General features: G+C 50.7%; 1 protein-coding gene across 8 annotated transcripts in view; it reads left to right on the top strand.

The window, feature by feature from the left end:
- The window catches only part of TAP1 (transporter 1, ATP binding cassette subfamily B member), a 26,226-nt gene that overhangs the window by 5,114 nt on the left and 5,244 nt on the right, over window positions 1-15,868 (top strand). For all 8 annotated transcript variants that reach the window (XM_073641916.1, XM_073641917.1, XM_073641920.1 and 5 more), the window contains 7 exons: window positions 7,331-7,461; window positions 7,539-7,744; window positions 8,486-8,683; window positions 9,143-9,271; window positions 10,142-10,330; window positions 10,422-10,595; window positions 11,293-11,452. In XM_073641916.1, the coding sequence (XP_073498017.1) occupies window positions 7,331-7,461; window positions 7,539-7,744; window positions 8,486-8,683; window positions 9,143-9,271; window positions 10,142-10,330; window positions 10,422-10,595; window positions 11,293-11,452 (1,187 nt within the window). The remainder of the gene's footprint in view (window positions 1-7,330; window positions 7,462-7,538; window positions 7,745-8,485; window positions 8,684-9,142; window positions 9,272-10,141; window positions 10,331-10,421; window positions 10,596-11,292; window positions 11,453-15,868) is intronic.

Consider the following 15,868-nt stretch of genomic DNA (forward strand, 5'->3'; position numbering starts at 1 on the left):
CTCCTCTTCTCACATACATAGAGATACTGCAGCATCATCTCCTCTTCTCACAGACACAGAGATACTGCAGCACCATCTCCTCTTCTCACATACATAGAGATACTGCAGCATCATCTCCTCTTCTCACAGACACAGAGATACTGCAGCATCATCTCCTCTTCTCACAGACACAGAGATACTGCAGCACCATCTCCTCTTCTCACAGACACAGAGATACTGCAGCGTCATCTCCTCTTCTCACAGACACAGAGATACTGCAGCGTCATCTCCTCTTCTCACATACACAGAGATACTGCAGCATCATCTCCTCTTCTCACATACATAGAGATACTGCAGCATCATCTCCTCTTCTCACATACACAGAGATACTGCAGCATCATCTCCTCTTCTCACATACACAGAGATACTGCAGCATCATCTCCTCTTCTCACAGACACAGAGATACTGCAGCATCATCTCCTCTTCTCACACAGAGATACTGCAGCATCATCTCCTCTTCTCACAGACACAGAGATACTGCAGCATCATCTCCTCTTCTCACATACACAGAGATACTGCAGCATCATCTCCTCTTCTCACATACACAAAGATACTGCAGCATCATCTCCTCTTCTCACATACACAGAGATACTGCAGCGTCATCTCCTCTTCTCACAGACACAGAGATACTGCAGCACCATCTCCTCTTCTCACAGACACAGAGATACTGCAGCGTCATCTCCTCTTCTCACAGACACAGAGATACTGCAGCATCATCTCCTCTTCTCACAGACACAGAGATACTGCAGCACCATCTCCTCTTCTCACAGACACAGAGATACTGCAGCGTCATCTCCTCTTCTCACAGACACAGAGATACTGCAGCATCATCTCCTCTTCTCACAGACACAGAGATACTGCAGCATCATCTCCTCTTCTCACAGACACAGAGATACTGCAGCACCATCTCCTCTTCTCACAGACACAGAGATACTGCAGCACCATCTCCTCTTCTCACAGACACAGAGATACTGCAGCATCATCTCCTCTTCTCACAGACACAGAGATACTGCAGCACCATCTCCTCTTCTCACAGACACAGAGATACTGCAGCACCATCTCCTCTTCTCACAGACACAGAGATACTGCAGCATCATCTCCTCTTCTCACAGACACAGAGATACTGCAGCACCATCTCCTCTTCTCACAGACACAGAGATACTGCAGCACCATCTCCTCTTCTCACAGACACAGAGATACTGCAGCGTCATCTCCTCTTCTCACAGACACAGAGATACTGCAGCATCATCTCCTCTTCTCACAGACACAGAGATACTGCAGCATCATCTCCTCTTCCCACAGACACAGAGATACTGCAGCGTCATCTCCTCTTCTCACAGACACAGAGATACTGCAGCGTCATCTCCTCTTCTCACAGACACAGAGATACTGCAGCATCATCTCCTCTTCTCACATACACAGAGATACTGCAGCATCATCTCCTCTTCTCACAGACACAGAGATACTGCAGCATCATCTCCTCTTCTCACAGACACAGAGATACTGCAGCATCATCTCCTCTTCTCACAGACACAGAGATACTGCAGCGTCATCTCCTCTTCTCACAGACACAGAGATACTGCAGCATCATCTCCTCTTCTCACATACACAGAGATACTGCAGCATCATCTCCTCTTCTCACAGACACAGAGATACTGCAGCATCATCTCCTCTTCTCACAGACACAGAGATACTGCAGCATCATCTCCTCTTCTCACAGACACAGAGATACTGCAGCGTCATCTCCTCTTCTCACAGACACAGAGATACTGCAGCATCATCTCCTCTTCTCACAGACACAGAGATACTGCAGCATCATCTCCTCTTCTCACAGACACAGAGATACTGCAGCATCATCTCCTCTTCTCACAGACACAGAGATACTGCAGCGTCATCTCCTCTTCTCACAGACACAGAGATACTGCAGCATCATCTCCTCTTCTCACATACACAGAGATACTGCAGCATCATCTCCTCTTCTCACAGACACAGAGATACTGCAGCATCATCTCCTCTACTCACAGACACAGAGATACTGCAGCATCATCTCCTCTTCTCACATACACAGAGATACTGCAGCATCATCTCCTCTTCTCACAGACACAGAGATACTGCAGCATCATCTCCTCTTCTCACAGACACAGAGATAATGCAGCATCATCTCCTCTTCTCACATACACAGAGATACTGCAGCGTCATCTCCTCTTCTCACAGACACAGAGATACTGCAGCACCATCTCCTCTTCTCACAGACACAGAGATACTGCAGCATCATCTCCTCTTCTCACAGACACAGAGATACTGCAGCATCATCTCCTCTTCTCACAGACACAGAGATACTGCAGCACCATCTCCTCTTCTCACAGACACAGAGATACTGCAGCATCATCTCCTCTTCTCACAGACACAGAGATACTGCAGCACCATCTCCTCTTCTCACAGACACAGAGATACTGCAGCACCATCTCCTCTTCTCACAGACACAGAGATACTGCAGCGTCATCTCCTCTTCCCACAGACACAGAGATACTGCAGCATCATCTCCTCTTCTCACAGACACAGAGATACTGCAGCACCATCTCCTCTTCTCACAGACACAGAGATACTGCAGCATCATCTCCTCTTCTCACAGACACAGAGATAATGCAGCATCATCTCCTCTTCTCACATACACAGAGATACTGCAGCGTCATCTCCTCTTCTCACAGACACAGAGATACTGCAGCGTCATCTCCTCTTCTCACAGACACAGAGATACTGCAGCATCATCTCCTCTTCTCACATACACAGAGATACTGCAGCATCATCTCCTCTTCTCACAGACACAGAGATACTGCAGCATCATCTCCTCTTCTCACATACACAGAGATACTGCAGCATCATCTCCTCTTCTCACAGACACAGAGATACTGCAGCATCATCTCCTCTTCTCACAGACACAGAGATAATGCAGCATCATCTCCTCTTCTCACATACACAGAGATACTGCAGCGTCATCTCCTCTTCTCACAGACACAGAGATACTGCAGCACCATCTCCTCTTCTCACAGACACAGAGATACTGCAGCATCATCTCCTCTTCTCACAGACACAGAGATACTGCAGCATCATCTCCTCTTCTCACAGACACAGAGATACTGCAGCATCATCTCCTCTTCTCACAGACACAGAGATACTGCAGCATCATCTCCTCTTCTCACAGACACAGAGATACTGCAGCATCATCTCCTCTTCTCACAGACACAGAGATACTGCAGCACCATCTCCTCTTCTCACAGACACAGAGATACTGCAGCGTCATCTCCTCTTCCCACAGACACAGAGATACTGCAGCATCATCTCCTCTTCTCACAGACACAGAGATACTGCAGCACCATCTCCTCTTCTCACAGACACAGAGATACTGCAGCATCATCTCCTCTTCTCACAGACACAGAGATAATGCAGCATCATCTCCTCTTCTCACATACACAGAGATACTGCAGCATCATCTCCTCTTCTCACAGACACAGAGATACTGCAGCGTCATCTCCTCTTCCCACAGACACAGAGATACTGCAGCATCATCTCCTCTTCTCACAGACACAGAGATACTGCAGCATCATCTCCTCTTCCCACAGACACAGAGATACTGCAGCATCATCTCCTCTTCTCACAGACACAGAGATACTGCAGCGTCATCTCCTCTTCTCACAGACACAGAGATACTGCAGCATCATCTCCTCTTCCCACAGACACAGAGATACTGCAGCATCATCTCCTCTTCTCACAGACACAGAGATACTGCAGCACCATCTCCTCTTCTCACAGACACAGAGATACTGCAGCATCATCTCCTCTTCTCACAGACACAGAGATAATGCAGCATCATCTCCTCTTCTCACATACACAGAGATACTGCAGCATCATCTCCTCTTCTCACAGACACAGAGATACTGCAGCATCATCTCCTCTTCTCACAGACACAGAGATAATGCAGCATCATCTCCTCTTCTCACATACACAGAGATACTGCAGCATCATCTCCTCTTCTCACATACACAGAGATACTGCAGCACCATCTCCTCTTCTCACACAGAGATACTGCAGCATCATCTCCTCTTCTCACACAGAGATACTGCAGCATCATCTCCTCTTCTCACATACACAGAGATACTGCAGCATCATCTCCTCTTCTCACAGACACAGAGATACTGCAGCACCATCTCCTCTTCTCACATACACAGAGATACTGCAGCATCATCTCCTCTTCTCACAGACACAGAGATACTGCAGCATCATCTCCTCTTCTCACAGACACAGAGATACTGCAGCATCATCTCCTCTTCTCACAGACACAGAGATACTGCAGCATCATCTCCTCTTCTCACAGACACAGAGATACTGCAGCATCATCTCCTGTTCTCACAGACACAGAGATACTGCAGCATCATCTCCTCTTCTCACAGACACAGAGATACTGCAGCATCATCTCCTCTTCTCACAGACACAGAGATAATGCAGCATCATCTCCTCTTCTCACAGACACAGAGATACTGCAGCATCATCTCCTCTTCTCACAGACACAGAGATACTGCAGCATCATCTCCTGTTCTCACAGACACAGAGATACTGCAGCATCATCTCCTCTTCTCACAGACACAGAGATACTGCAGCATCATCTCCTCTTCTCACATACACAGAGATACTGCAGCATCATCTCATCTTCTCACAGACACAGAGATACTGCAGCATCATCTCCTCTTCTCACAGACACAGAGATACTGCAGCGTCATCTCCTCTTCTCACAGACTCAGAGATACTGCAGCATCATCTCCTCTTCTCACAGACACAGAGATACTGCAGCACCATCTCCTCTTCTCACAGACACAGAGATACTGCAGCATCATCTCCTCTTCTCACAGACACAGAGATACTGCAGCATCATCTCCTCTTCTCACAGACTCAGAGATACTGCAGCACCATCTCCTCTTCTCACAGACACAGAGATACTGCAGCATCATCTCCTCTTCTCACAGACACAGAGATACTGCAGCATCATCTCCTCTTCTCACAGACACAGAGATACTGCAGCATCATCTCCTCTTCTCACAGACACAGAGATACTGCAGCATCATCTCCTCTTCTCACAGACACAGAGATACTGCAGCATCATCTCCTCTTCTCACAGACACAGAGATACTGCAGCATCATCTCCTGTTCTCACAGACACAGAGATACTGCAGCATCATCTCCTCTTCTCACAGACACAGAGATACTGCAGCATCATCTCCTCTTCTCACAGACACAGAGATAATGCAGCATCATCTCCTCTTCTCACAGACACAGAGATACTGCAGCATCATCTCCTCTTCTCACAGACACAGAGATACTGCAGCATCATCTCCTGTTCTCACAGACACAGAGATACTGCAGCATCATCTCCTCTTCTCACAGACACAGAGATACTGCAGCATCATCTCCTCTTCTCACATACACAGAGATACTGCAGCATCATCTCATCTTCTCACAGACACAGAGATACTGCAGCATCATCTCCTCTTCTCACAGACACAGAGATACTGCAGCGTCATCTCCTCTTCTCACAGACTCAGAGATACTGCAGCATCATCTCCTCTTCTCACAGACACAGAGATACTGCAGCATCATCTCCTCTTCTCACAGACTCAGAGATACTGCAGCACCATCTCCTCTTCTCACAGACACAGAGATACTGCAGCATCATCTCCTCTTCTCACAGACACAGAGATACTGCAGCATCATCTCCTCTTCTCACAGACTCAGAGATACTGCAGCACCATCTCCTCTTCCCACAGACACAGAGATACTGCAGCACCATCTCCTCTTCCCACAGACACAGAGATACTGCAACATCATCTCCTCTACTCACAGACACAGAGATACTGCAGCATCATCTCCTCTTCTCACAGACACAGAGATACTGCAGCATCATCTCCTCTTCTCACATACACAGAGATACTGCAGCATCATCTCCTCTTCTCACAGACACAGAGATACTGCAGCATCATCTCCTCTTCTCACAGACACAGAGATACTGCAGCATCATCTCCTCTTCTCACAGACACAGAGATACTGCAGCATCATCTCCTCTTCTCACAGACACAGAGATACTGCAGCATCATCTCCTCTTCTCACACAGAGATACTGCAGCATCATCTCCTCTTCTCACACAGAGATACTGCAGCATCATCTCCTCTTCTCACAGACACAGAGATACTGCAGCATCATCTCCTCTTCTCACACAGAGATACTGCAGCATCATCTCCTCTTCTCACAGACACAGAGATACTGCAGCATCGTCTCCTCTTCTCACAGACACAGAGATACTGCAGCGTCATCTCCTCTTCTCACAGACACAGAGATACTGCAGCATCATCTCCTCTTCCCACAGACACAGAGATACTGCAGCATCATCTCCTCTTCTCACAGACACAGAGATACTGCAGCATCATCTCCTCTTCTCACAGACACAGAGATACTGCAGCGTCATCTCCTCTTCTCACACAGAGATACTGCAGCATCATCTCCTCTTCTCACAGACACAGAGATACTGCAGCGTCATCTCCTCTTCTCACACAGAGATACTGCAGCACCATCTCCTCTTCTCACAGACACAGAGATACTGCAGCGTCATCTCCTCTTCTCACAGACACAGAGATACTGCAGCACCATCTCCTCTTCTCACAGACACAGAGATACTGCAGCACCATCTCCTCTTCTCACAGACACAGAGATACTGCAGCATCATCTCCTCTTCTCACACAGAGATACTGCAGCATCATCTCCTCTTCTCACAGACACAGAGATACTGCAGCATCATCTCCTCTTCTCACACAGAGATACTGCAGCATCATCTCCTCTTCTCACAGACACAGAGATACTGCAGCATCATCTCCTCTTCTCACACAGAGATACTGCAGCATCATCTCCTCTTCTCACAGACACAGAGATACTGCAGCACCATCTCCTCTTCTCACAGACACAGAGATACTGCAGCATCATCTCCTCTTCTCACAGACACAGAGATACTGCAGCATCATCTCCTCTTCTCACAGACACAGAGATACTGTAGCATCATCTCCTCTTCTCACACAGAGATACTGCAGCATCATCTCCTCTTCTCACAGACACAGAGATACTGCAGCATCGTCTCTCCACCTCCCATAGTCGGTGCGTCTCGTGCACGCGGCCTGTTCTGCGTATCGCATGCTCTCTGTATAGTACATTGTGTTTTCCTGCCTATTAGTAATGGTGATTTTGTTGCGTGCAGCGCTGTGACAGAGTTTCTCTGTGACTGTGTGTATAACGTCACCATGAGCCTGGTTCACACCCAGACCCAGGGGAGGCTGCTGCGCACCATCCTGACGCAGGACATCACCTTCTTCGACACGGAGTCCACAGGTGATGATCGCGCAGATGACGTCTGACGGAGCCTCGCTGATGCTTCCTGTCTCCTAAACGTGGCGCTTCCTTTCCAGGTGACATCACATCTCGTCTTACGACTGACATCACAGCCATGAGCGAGGCGCTGAGCGAGGACCTCAGCCTGCTGATGTGGTACCTGATGAGGGCGATATTCCTGGCCATCTTCATGTTCAGCTTGTCTGCTAAGCTGACGCTCTTCACCATGCTCTGCCTCCTGGTGATCACAATCGTCCCAAAATTATCAGGAGCCTTTTCCCAGGTGAGACCTATGATAGTATGTGACAGTGACACTGCTGAGGGTTTGTTACAGTTGCAGCCCTTACTTGCAATTCAGAACTTACTGACTGCAGGCAGAGATCCTGACACTCCTTCACCTTTCACCTTACTGAACGTTTTTGGTTTATTTTGATCTTTAGTTTGTAGCTCGCCTTCTTCCAAGAGCTGTAACTGTTTTCATTCTTTTTCATCACATGCCTATTTTGGGGGCTTGTTTTTTGCAGGACGAGTTGTACTTTGGTATGACTCCATTCACTTTACCTTATAATGTACCCAAAAATAGGGAAAAAAATCCAAGTGCGGTGAAATAGTGAGAAAAAAAAAACGCAATTCCACCATTGTTTTGTAGGTTTCCTTCATATTATGTGGTTACACTGAAAGAGCAAAGTGACGGTCCGGGTCAGATCGATCATATTTTTCTTACATATTTAGTGACTAAAATATATTTAGAATTTTGTAAATAATATTTGGGTTTATGTCACCATATTCCAAGACCCATAACGTTTTCATTTTCCATCTGTGTAGCTATGTGATGACTTTTGCGCGGCGAGCTGACGTTGTCTTTGGTGCAACTTTGGGTACAAATACAAATCTGCTGCATTTGCCAGTGTGCACCAAGGGCATCGCCACGGCTGCCATGTCTGGATACACCCTGACATGCAAAAGCAGCATACGTCTGCGTCCACGAGGAGACCAGCCAGATAATGTCCTTTCTTTTCCCCAGAGTTTAGCTATTAAGGTCCAGAAATCCCTCTCGGGAGCCAATCAGGTGGCGCTGGAGATCTTCTCCAACATGAAGACAGTGCGGAGCTTCGCTAATGAAGATGGGGAATGTCAGCGCTACGAGTCCAAGCTGCAGGACACCTACGCGCTCAACAAGGTGGAGGCCGTGGCCTACGGCTGCAACTCAGTGGCCAACAGCGTGAGTGCTGGGTGTTCTCCGGGGTTGTCCATGATTTATAAAAAGGACACAAACTGGTTTTAAAAAAAACCTTACCACAGTTCCCCCATAGCTCCGTCCTGACTCGCTAGCAGTCCCATAGACAATGAATAAATAGGCGTCCACCACTTCAGAGGCATCGGTGGGATACCACCTATCAGCGAGTCATGATCAGTCCTGTGGAGAAGGGATAACGTCATAAGTTGCTGATAAAGAACATTTTAAGCCATTGAGTGGGTTATCTAGTGGTTTGTACCATTAAATAGGACATCAGTAATAGATCAGTGGGGTCTGACTCTCGGTGGCCCCTCTTTTCAGCTCTTTAAAGGGGTCCTAGAAAGGAGCCTTTACCTAAGAAATCCACAAATCCAGCACCCACCCAGCAGTGACACGTGGGGGTGTCACAGATAAGGATACTAATGTTCAGTGTTTCCCCTACAGCTGTCCGGGCTCGTGCTCAAGGTGGCCATCCTGTACTTTGGTGGCCGGTTAGTGACGTACGGCGAGGTCAGCGGAGGGGAGCTGGTGTCGTTTGTCCTGTACGAGCTGCAGTTCACGTCGGCTGTGGAGGTGAGCGGCTTCATGTGCTGCATGTATACGAGGTACTGTGCAAGGCGTACAGCTCTATGTGCTGCTATATAGGGGGTCTCATCCATAGAGGTCTGATCGCTGCTGCATTTATGGTGTGTATGGTATAGGGCGTGTGGAACCTCAGGCCCGCGGGACATTTACGGCCTTAGTCCGGCCCCCAGGCAGATTCCCGGGGACCACAGTGCTTGGGTCGGCAGCTTTGTTTTGACGGGCACCGGCCCCTTAGTTTCTTGCCCTGTGAGCATGCACATGTAGTGTTCACTACTGAACGCTGAGGCGCGTGCAATGAAGGATTACATCCTGACGCCAGCGTCAGGGCGTACTTTGTGGGCAGATTTAACCCACAATTTGTACGGCCCCCGAAGGATGCTATAGATATCCAAATGGCCCTCGACAGACTAAAAGGTTCCACACCCCTGGTATAGGGAGTGCACTACCCAGAAGAAGAGCAGTGCGAGATGTGGGCACCATGGGGCACAGTGTTTAAGCCTGATATACGGTATCAGAAGGCGAGCGGCAGCGATGCCGTCACATCTACAGTTATCCCGGGACGTGTGCACCACCCATCTTCCATTTATAAAGACCGTTGATTTCCAGCTATATCACCCTCCGCCTGGTTGGTGAGATATCACTGTGACGCTATTCTGCATCAGTAATAAATGACTGTATGTGACAGACGTAGCTGCCGCCATCTCCACACCTCAGGACGCTACACTAATTTATCTGTTAGGCTGAACATTCAGATATAATGTAGCAGCCGCCCATCGAGATGGTGAATGCCGCATCTGTAAGCGACATTGCTGCCCTGCCATCCCGACCTATGATAACCCCCTTCGTCTCATCATTTAGGTGCTGCAGCGCATGTACCCAGATGTTAAAAAAGCCGTAGGATCATCTGAAAAAGTGTTTGAGTACATGGACCGGACTCCGCAGCTGCCACCACCAGGAAACCTCAAGCCGACTCATCTTAAAGGACTCGTCCAGTTCAAGAATGTCACATTCGCCTACCCGAAAAGGAAGGACACCCCGGCTCTACAGGTACGGAAGTAACCAGAGATGTTCACTCTCATCTCTGGCTGTAAAAGTGACACTCCTATACGTACTGATACATATTGTTATAAACCTCTAGGATGTCTCTTTTGACCTACGTGAGGGGCAGGTGACGGCTTTGGTTGGCGCTTGTGACTCTGGTAAATCCACCGTGGTGCAGCTGCTGCTGAAGTTTTATCAACCGCAACGAGGAGAAATCCTCCTGGACGGGAAGCCGGTATCCGAATACGACAACGAGTATTACCGCAGAATGGTGAGCCCCCTGCGTGCATGTCCGAGGGGATATTGGAGCCACCCACAGCTAAAGTGCATGCTCCTCATTATACTTTGTAATTATGAAAATAAATAACTACTTAAAGTAAAGGATCATTCCCATTTTCATGGATGGTCATTGTTGGGTAGTAATTTGCAGCTGATATTAACATGTTTGTTTACAGTTTGTCACCTAGGAGACCGACCACCACTGCCAAAGGTGCAGTGCTTACAAGCTCTTTTCTATGGAGCTTGTAACCGCTGCACTGAAGATGTCCAGGAGCGCGCTGTTACCGCCAAATCCAGGCCACTTTCAGCGCAGTGCTAGACAGACAGTAAAGAGTACAAACTAGACAGTAGCTGTAAAAACTAGACAGCTGTGGTGGTCAGTCTCCTAGGTAATGAGATGTAAAGAAAAGTTTAATATCTCAAGAACGGTTGCAAATTTTAATAAACAAGAAATTGCAAAAGTGAAGCATATGTGAAGCATTAAGGACATACAAGGGGCGGTCAAGGGGAAACCATGGTGGCCGTTTCGTTGGTCATACATTGCTTATGCAGATTTATTGCTGTTGACTCTTCATCACACCATGGATGCCAGAGCAACGAGACTGGAGACAGACTCCATCATCATGTGCCGCTGGTGACAGCTCACGTTCGTCACTGTCCTCGGTCTTAGCTCGTCTCCTTCATTGCAGGTGTCCGTGGTGAGTCAGGAGCCCGTCCTCACTGCCCGGCCCTTAGATGACAATATCTCTTACGGTTTGGGGAACGTTCCTCAGTCATCTGTGGAGAACGCGGCAATTGCAGCAAACGCACATGATTTTATTTCCAGCCTCTTGGACGGGTATAAGACAGGTGGGTGTACAGATGATATACGAGACATGCGTGACACAAGCGTCTGGTCACACAAGGTGTATTACACTCTGCCCCGCGTTGTATTTTGTTATCCCCCCCACTTGGTGTAATGTTTAGTGTCTACATACCAGTGTCATACATCGGTCTAATAACAATGTCAGGCAATTGCCTAAATAACTAAACTCTTTAGTGCCGCCCCCACCATGCATTGCTGGAGTAATATTCTGTACAGTGCAGGAGATATACAGTGTATAATCCCCCATACAGTGCTCAGATACCAGCAGTGACCGAAACTGCTCCGTACAGAAAGCCAACTAATATCAGAGCTATAATAATAATACCGCTATGAAGTGTGCAATACAATGCATGGTGGTCACAAAGGAGCGGATGATGTCCTCTGTGCGTCTGATGTTCTCTGTGCGCCTGGTGCGCTCCGTGCAGCTGATGTGCTCTGTGCGGATGATGTGCTCCGTGCAGCTGATGTGCTCTGTGCGGCTAATGTGCTCCGTGCTGTGTGCGGCTAATGTGCTCTGTACGGCTAATGTGCTCCGTGCTGTGTGCGGCGAAATGTGCTCTGTGTGGCTGAGGTGCTCCGTGCGGATGATGTGCTCCGTGTGGCTGATGTGCTCCATGTAGCTGATGTGCTCTGTGCAGATGATGTGCTCCGTGTGGCTGATGTGCTCTGTGCGGCTGAGGTGCTCCGTGCGGCTGATGTGCTCTGTGCGGCTGATGTGCTCTGTGTGGCTGATGTGCTCTGTGCGGATGATGTACTCTGTTCGGATGATGTGCTCCGTGTGGCTGATGTGCTCTCTGCCGCTGATATGCTCTGTGCGGCTGATGTGCTCCGTGCGGCTGATGTGCTCCATGCTGTGTGCGGCTAATGTGCTCTGTGCGGCTGATGTGCTCCGTGTGGCTGATGTGCTCTCTGCGGCTGATATGCTCTGTGCGGCTGATGTGCTCCGTGCTGTGTGCGGCTAATGTGCTCTGTGCGGCTGATGTGCTCCGTGTGGCTGATGTGCTCTCTGCGGCTGATGTGCTCTCTGCGGCTGATGTGCTCTGTGCGGCTGATGTGCTCTGTGTTGTGCTCTGTGTTGTGTGCGGCTAATGTGCTCTGTGCGGCAGATGTGCTCCGTGTTGTGTGCGGCTGATGTGCTCCGTGTGGCTGATGTGCTCTCTGCGGCTGATGTGCTCTCTGCGGCTGATGTGCTCTGTGCGGCTGATGTGCTCCGTGTTGTGTGCGGCTGATGTGCTCTGTGCGGCTGATGTGCTCCGTGTTGTGTGCGGCTAATGTGCTCTGTGCGGCAGATGTGCTCTCTGTGGCTGATATGCTCTGTGCTGTGTGCAGCTAATGTGCTCTGTGCGGATGATGTGCTCCGTGTGGCTGATCTGCTCTGTGCGGCTGAGGTGCTCCGTGTGACTGATGTGCTCTCTGCGACTGATGTGCTCTGTGCGGCTGATGTGCTGTGTGCGGCTAATGTGCTCTGTGCGGCTGATGTGCTCCGTGTGGCTGATGTGCTCTCTGCGGCTGATGTGCTCTCTGCGGCTGATGTGCTCTGTGCGGCTGTTGTGCTCCGTGCTGTGTGCGGCTAATGTGCTCTGTGCGGCTGATGTGCTCCGTGTGGCTGATGTGCTCTGTGCAGATGATGTGCTCTGTGCGGATGATGTGCTCTGTGCGGCTGATGTGCTCTGTGTGGCTGATGGGCTCAGTGTGGCGGATGTGCTCTCTGTGGCTGATATGCTCTGTGCTGTGTGCAGCTAATGTGCTCTGTGCGGATGATGTGCTCCGTGTGGCTGATCTGCTCTGTGCGGCTGAGGTGCTCCGTGTGACTGATGTGCTCTCTGCGACTGATGTGCTCTGTGCGGCTGATGTGCTGTGTGCGGCTAATGTGCTCTGTGCGGCTGATGTGCTCCGTGTGGCTGATGTGCTCTCTGCGGCTGATGTGCTCTGTGCGGCTGTTGTGCTCCGTGCTGTGTGCGGCTAATGTGCTCTGTGCGGCTGATGTGCTCCGTGTGGCTGATGTGCTCTGTGCAGATGATGTGCTCTGTGCGGATGATGTGCTCTGTGCGGCTGATGTGCTCTGTGTGGCTGATGGGCTCAGTGTGGCTGATGTGCTCTCTGCGGCTGATGTGCTCTGTGCGGCTGATGTTCTCCGTGCTGTGTGCGGCTAATGTGCTCTGTGCGGCTGATGTGCTCCGTGTGGCTGATGTGCTCTCTGCGGCTGATGTGCTCTGTGCGGCTGATGTACTCCGTGCTGTGTGCGGCTAATGTGCTCTGTGCGGCAGATGTGCTCTCTGCGGCTGATATGCTCTGTGCTGTGTGCAGCTAATGTGCTCTCTGCGGCTAATGTGCTCTGTGCGGCTGATGTGCTCTGTGCGGCTGATGTGCTCCATGCTGTGTGCGGCTAATGTGCTCTGTGCGGCTGATGTGCTCCGTGTGGCTGATGTGCTCTCTGCGGCTGATGTGCTCTGTGCGGCTGATGTGCTCTGTGCTGTGTGCGGCTAATGTGCTCTGTGCGGCAGATGTGCTCTCTGCGGCTGATATGCTCTGTGCTGTGTGCAGCTAATGTGCTCTCTGCGGCTAATGTGCTCTGTGCGGCTGATGTGCTCTTTGCGGCTGATGTGCTCTGTGCGGCTGTTGTGCTCCGTGCTGTGTGCGGCTAATGTGCTCTGTGCGGCAGATGTGCTCCGTGTGGCTGATGTGCTCTCTGCGGCTGATATGCTCCGTGCTGTGTGCAGCTAATGTGCTCTGTGCGGCTGAGGTGCTCCGTGTGGCTGATGTGCTCTCTGCGGCTGATGTGCTCCGTGTGGCTGATGTGCTCTCTGCGGCTGATGTGCTCTGTGCGGCTGATGTGCTCTGTGCTGTGTGCGGCTAATGTGCTCTGTGCGGCAGATGTGCTCTCTGCGGCTGATATGCTCTGTGCTGTGTGCAGCTAATGTGCTCTCTGCGGCTAATGTGCTCTGTGCGGCTGATGTGCTCTTTGCGGCTGATGTGCTCTGTGCGGCTGTTGTGCTCCGTGCTGTGTGCGGCTAATGTGCTCTGTGCGGCAGATGTGCTCCGTGTGGCTGATGTGCTCTCTGCGGCTGATATGCTCCGTGCTGTGTGCAGCTAATGTGCTCTGTGCGGCTGAGGTGCTCCGTGCGGCTGATGTGCTCTGTGCGGCAGATGTGCTCCGTGTGGCGGATGTGCTCTCTGCGGCTGATATGCTCCGTGTTCTGTGCAGATGATGTGCTCTGTGCGGATGATGTGCTCCGTGTGGCTGATGTGCTCTGTGCAGATGATGTGCTCTGTGCGGATGATGTGCTCTGTGCGGCTGATGTGCTCTGTGTGGCTGATGTGCTCCGTGTGGCTGATGTGCTCTCTGCGGCTGATGTGCTCTCTGCGGCTGATGTGCTCTGTGCTGTGTGGGGCTAATGTGCTCTGTGCGGCTGATGTGCTCCGTGTGGCTGATGTGCTCTCTGCGGCTGATGTGCTCTGTGCGGCTGATGTGCTCCGTGCTGTGTGCTTCTAATGTGCTCTGTGCGGCTGATGTGCTCCGTGTGGCTGATGTGCTCTCTGCGGCTGATGTGCTCTCTGCGGCTGATGTGCTCTGTGCGGCTGATGTGCTCCGTGCTGTGTGCGGCTAATGTGCTCTGTGCGGCAGATGTGCTCTCTGCGGCTGATATGCTCTGTGCTGTGTGCAGCTAATGTGCTCTGTGCTGTGTGCGGCTGATGGGCTCCATGCTGTGTGCGGCTGATGGGCTCTGTGCTGTGTGCAGCTAATGTGCTCTGTGCGGCTGATGTGCTCCGTGCGACTGATGTGCTCTCTGCGGCTGATGTGCTGTGTGCGGCTAATGTGCTCTGTGCGGCTGATGTGCTCCGTTTGGCTGATGTGCTCTCTGCGGCTGATGTGCTCTGTGCGGCTGATGTGCTCCGTGCTGTGTGCGGCTAATGTGCTCTGTGCGGCAGATGTGCTCCGTGTGGCTGATGTGCTCTCTGCGGCTGATATGCTCCGTGCTGTGTGCAGCTAATGTGCTCTGTGCGGCTGAGGTGCTCCGTGCGACTGATGTGCTCTCTGCGGCTGATATGCTCTGTGCTGTGTGCAGCTAATGTGCTCCGTGTGGCTGATCTGCTCTGTGCAGATGATGTGCTCTGTGCGAATGATGTGCTCTGTGCGGCTGATGTGCTCTGTGCGGCTGATGTGCTCCGTGCGGCTGATGTGCTCTGTGTGGCTGATGTGCTCCGTGTGGCTGATGTGCTCCGTGTGGCTGATGTGCTTTGTGCGACTGAATTGCTCTGTGCGGCTGATGTGCTCCGTGCGGCTGATGTGCTCCGTGCGGCTGATGTGCTCCGTATGGCTGATGTGCTCCGTATGGCTGATGTGCTCTGTGCGGATGATGTGCTCCGTGTGGCTGATGTGCTCCGTGCGGCTGATGTGC

Source organism: Phyllobates terribilis, unplaced genomic scaffold (genome assembly GCF_046119375.1).
Source record: "Phyllobates terribilis strain yellow unplaced genomic scaffold, ASM4611937v1 Scaffold_7__3_contigs__length_470593459, whole genome shotgun sequence".
In the NCBI taxonomy this organism is placed as follows: Eukaryota; Metazoa; Chordata; class Amphibia; order Anura; family Dendrobatidae; genus Phyllobates; species Phyllobates terribilis.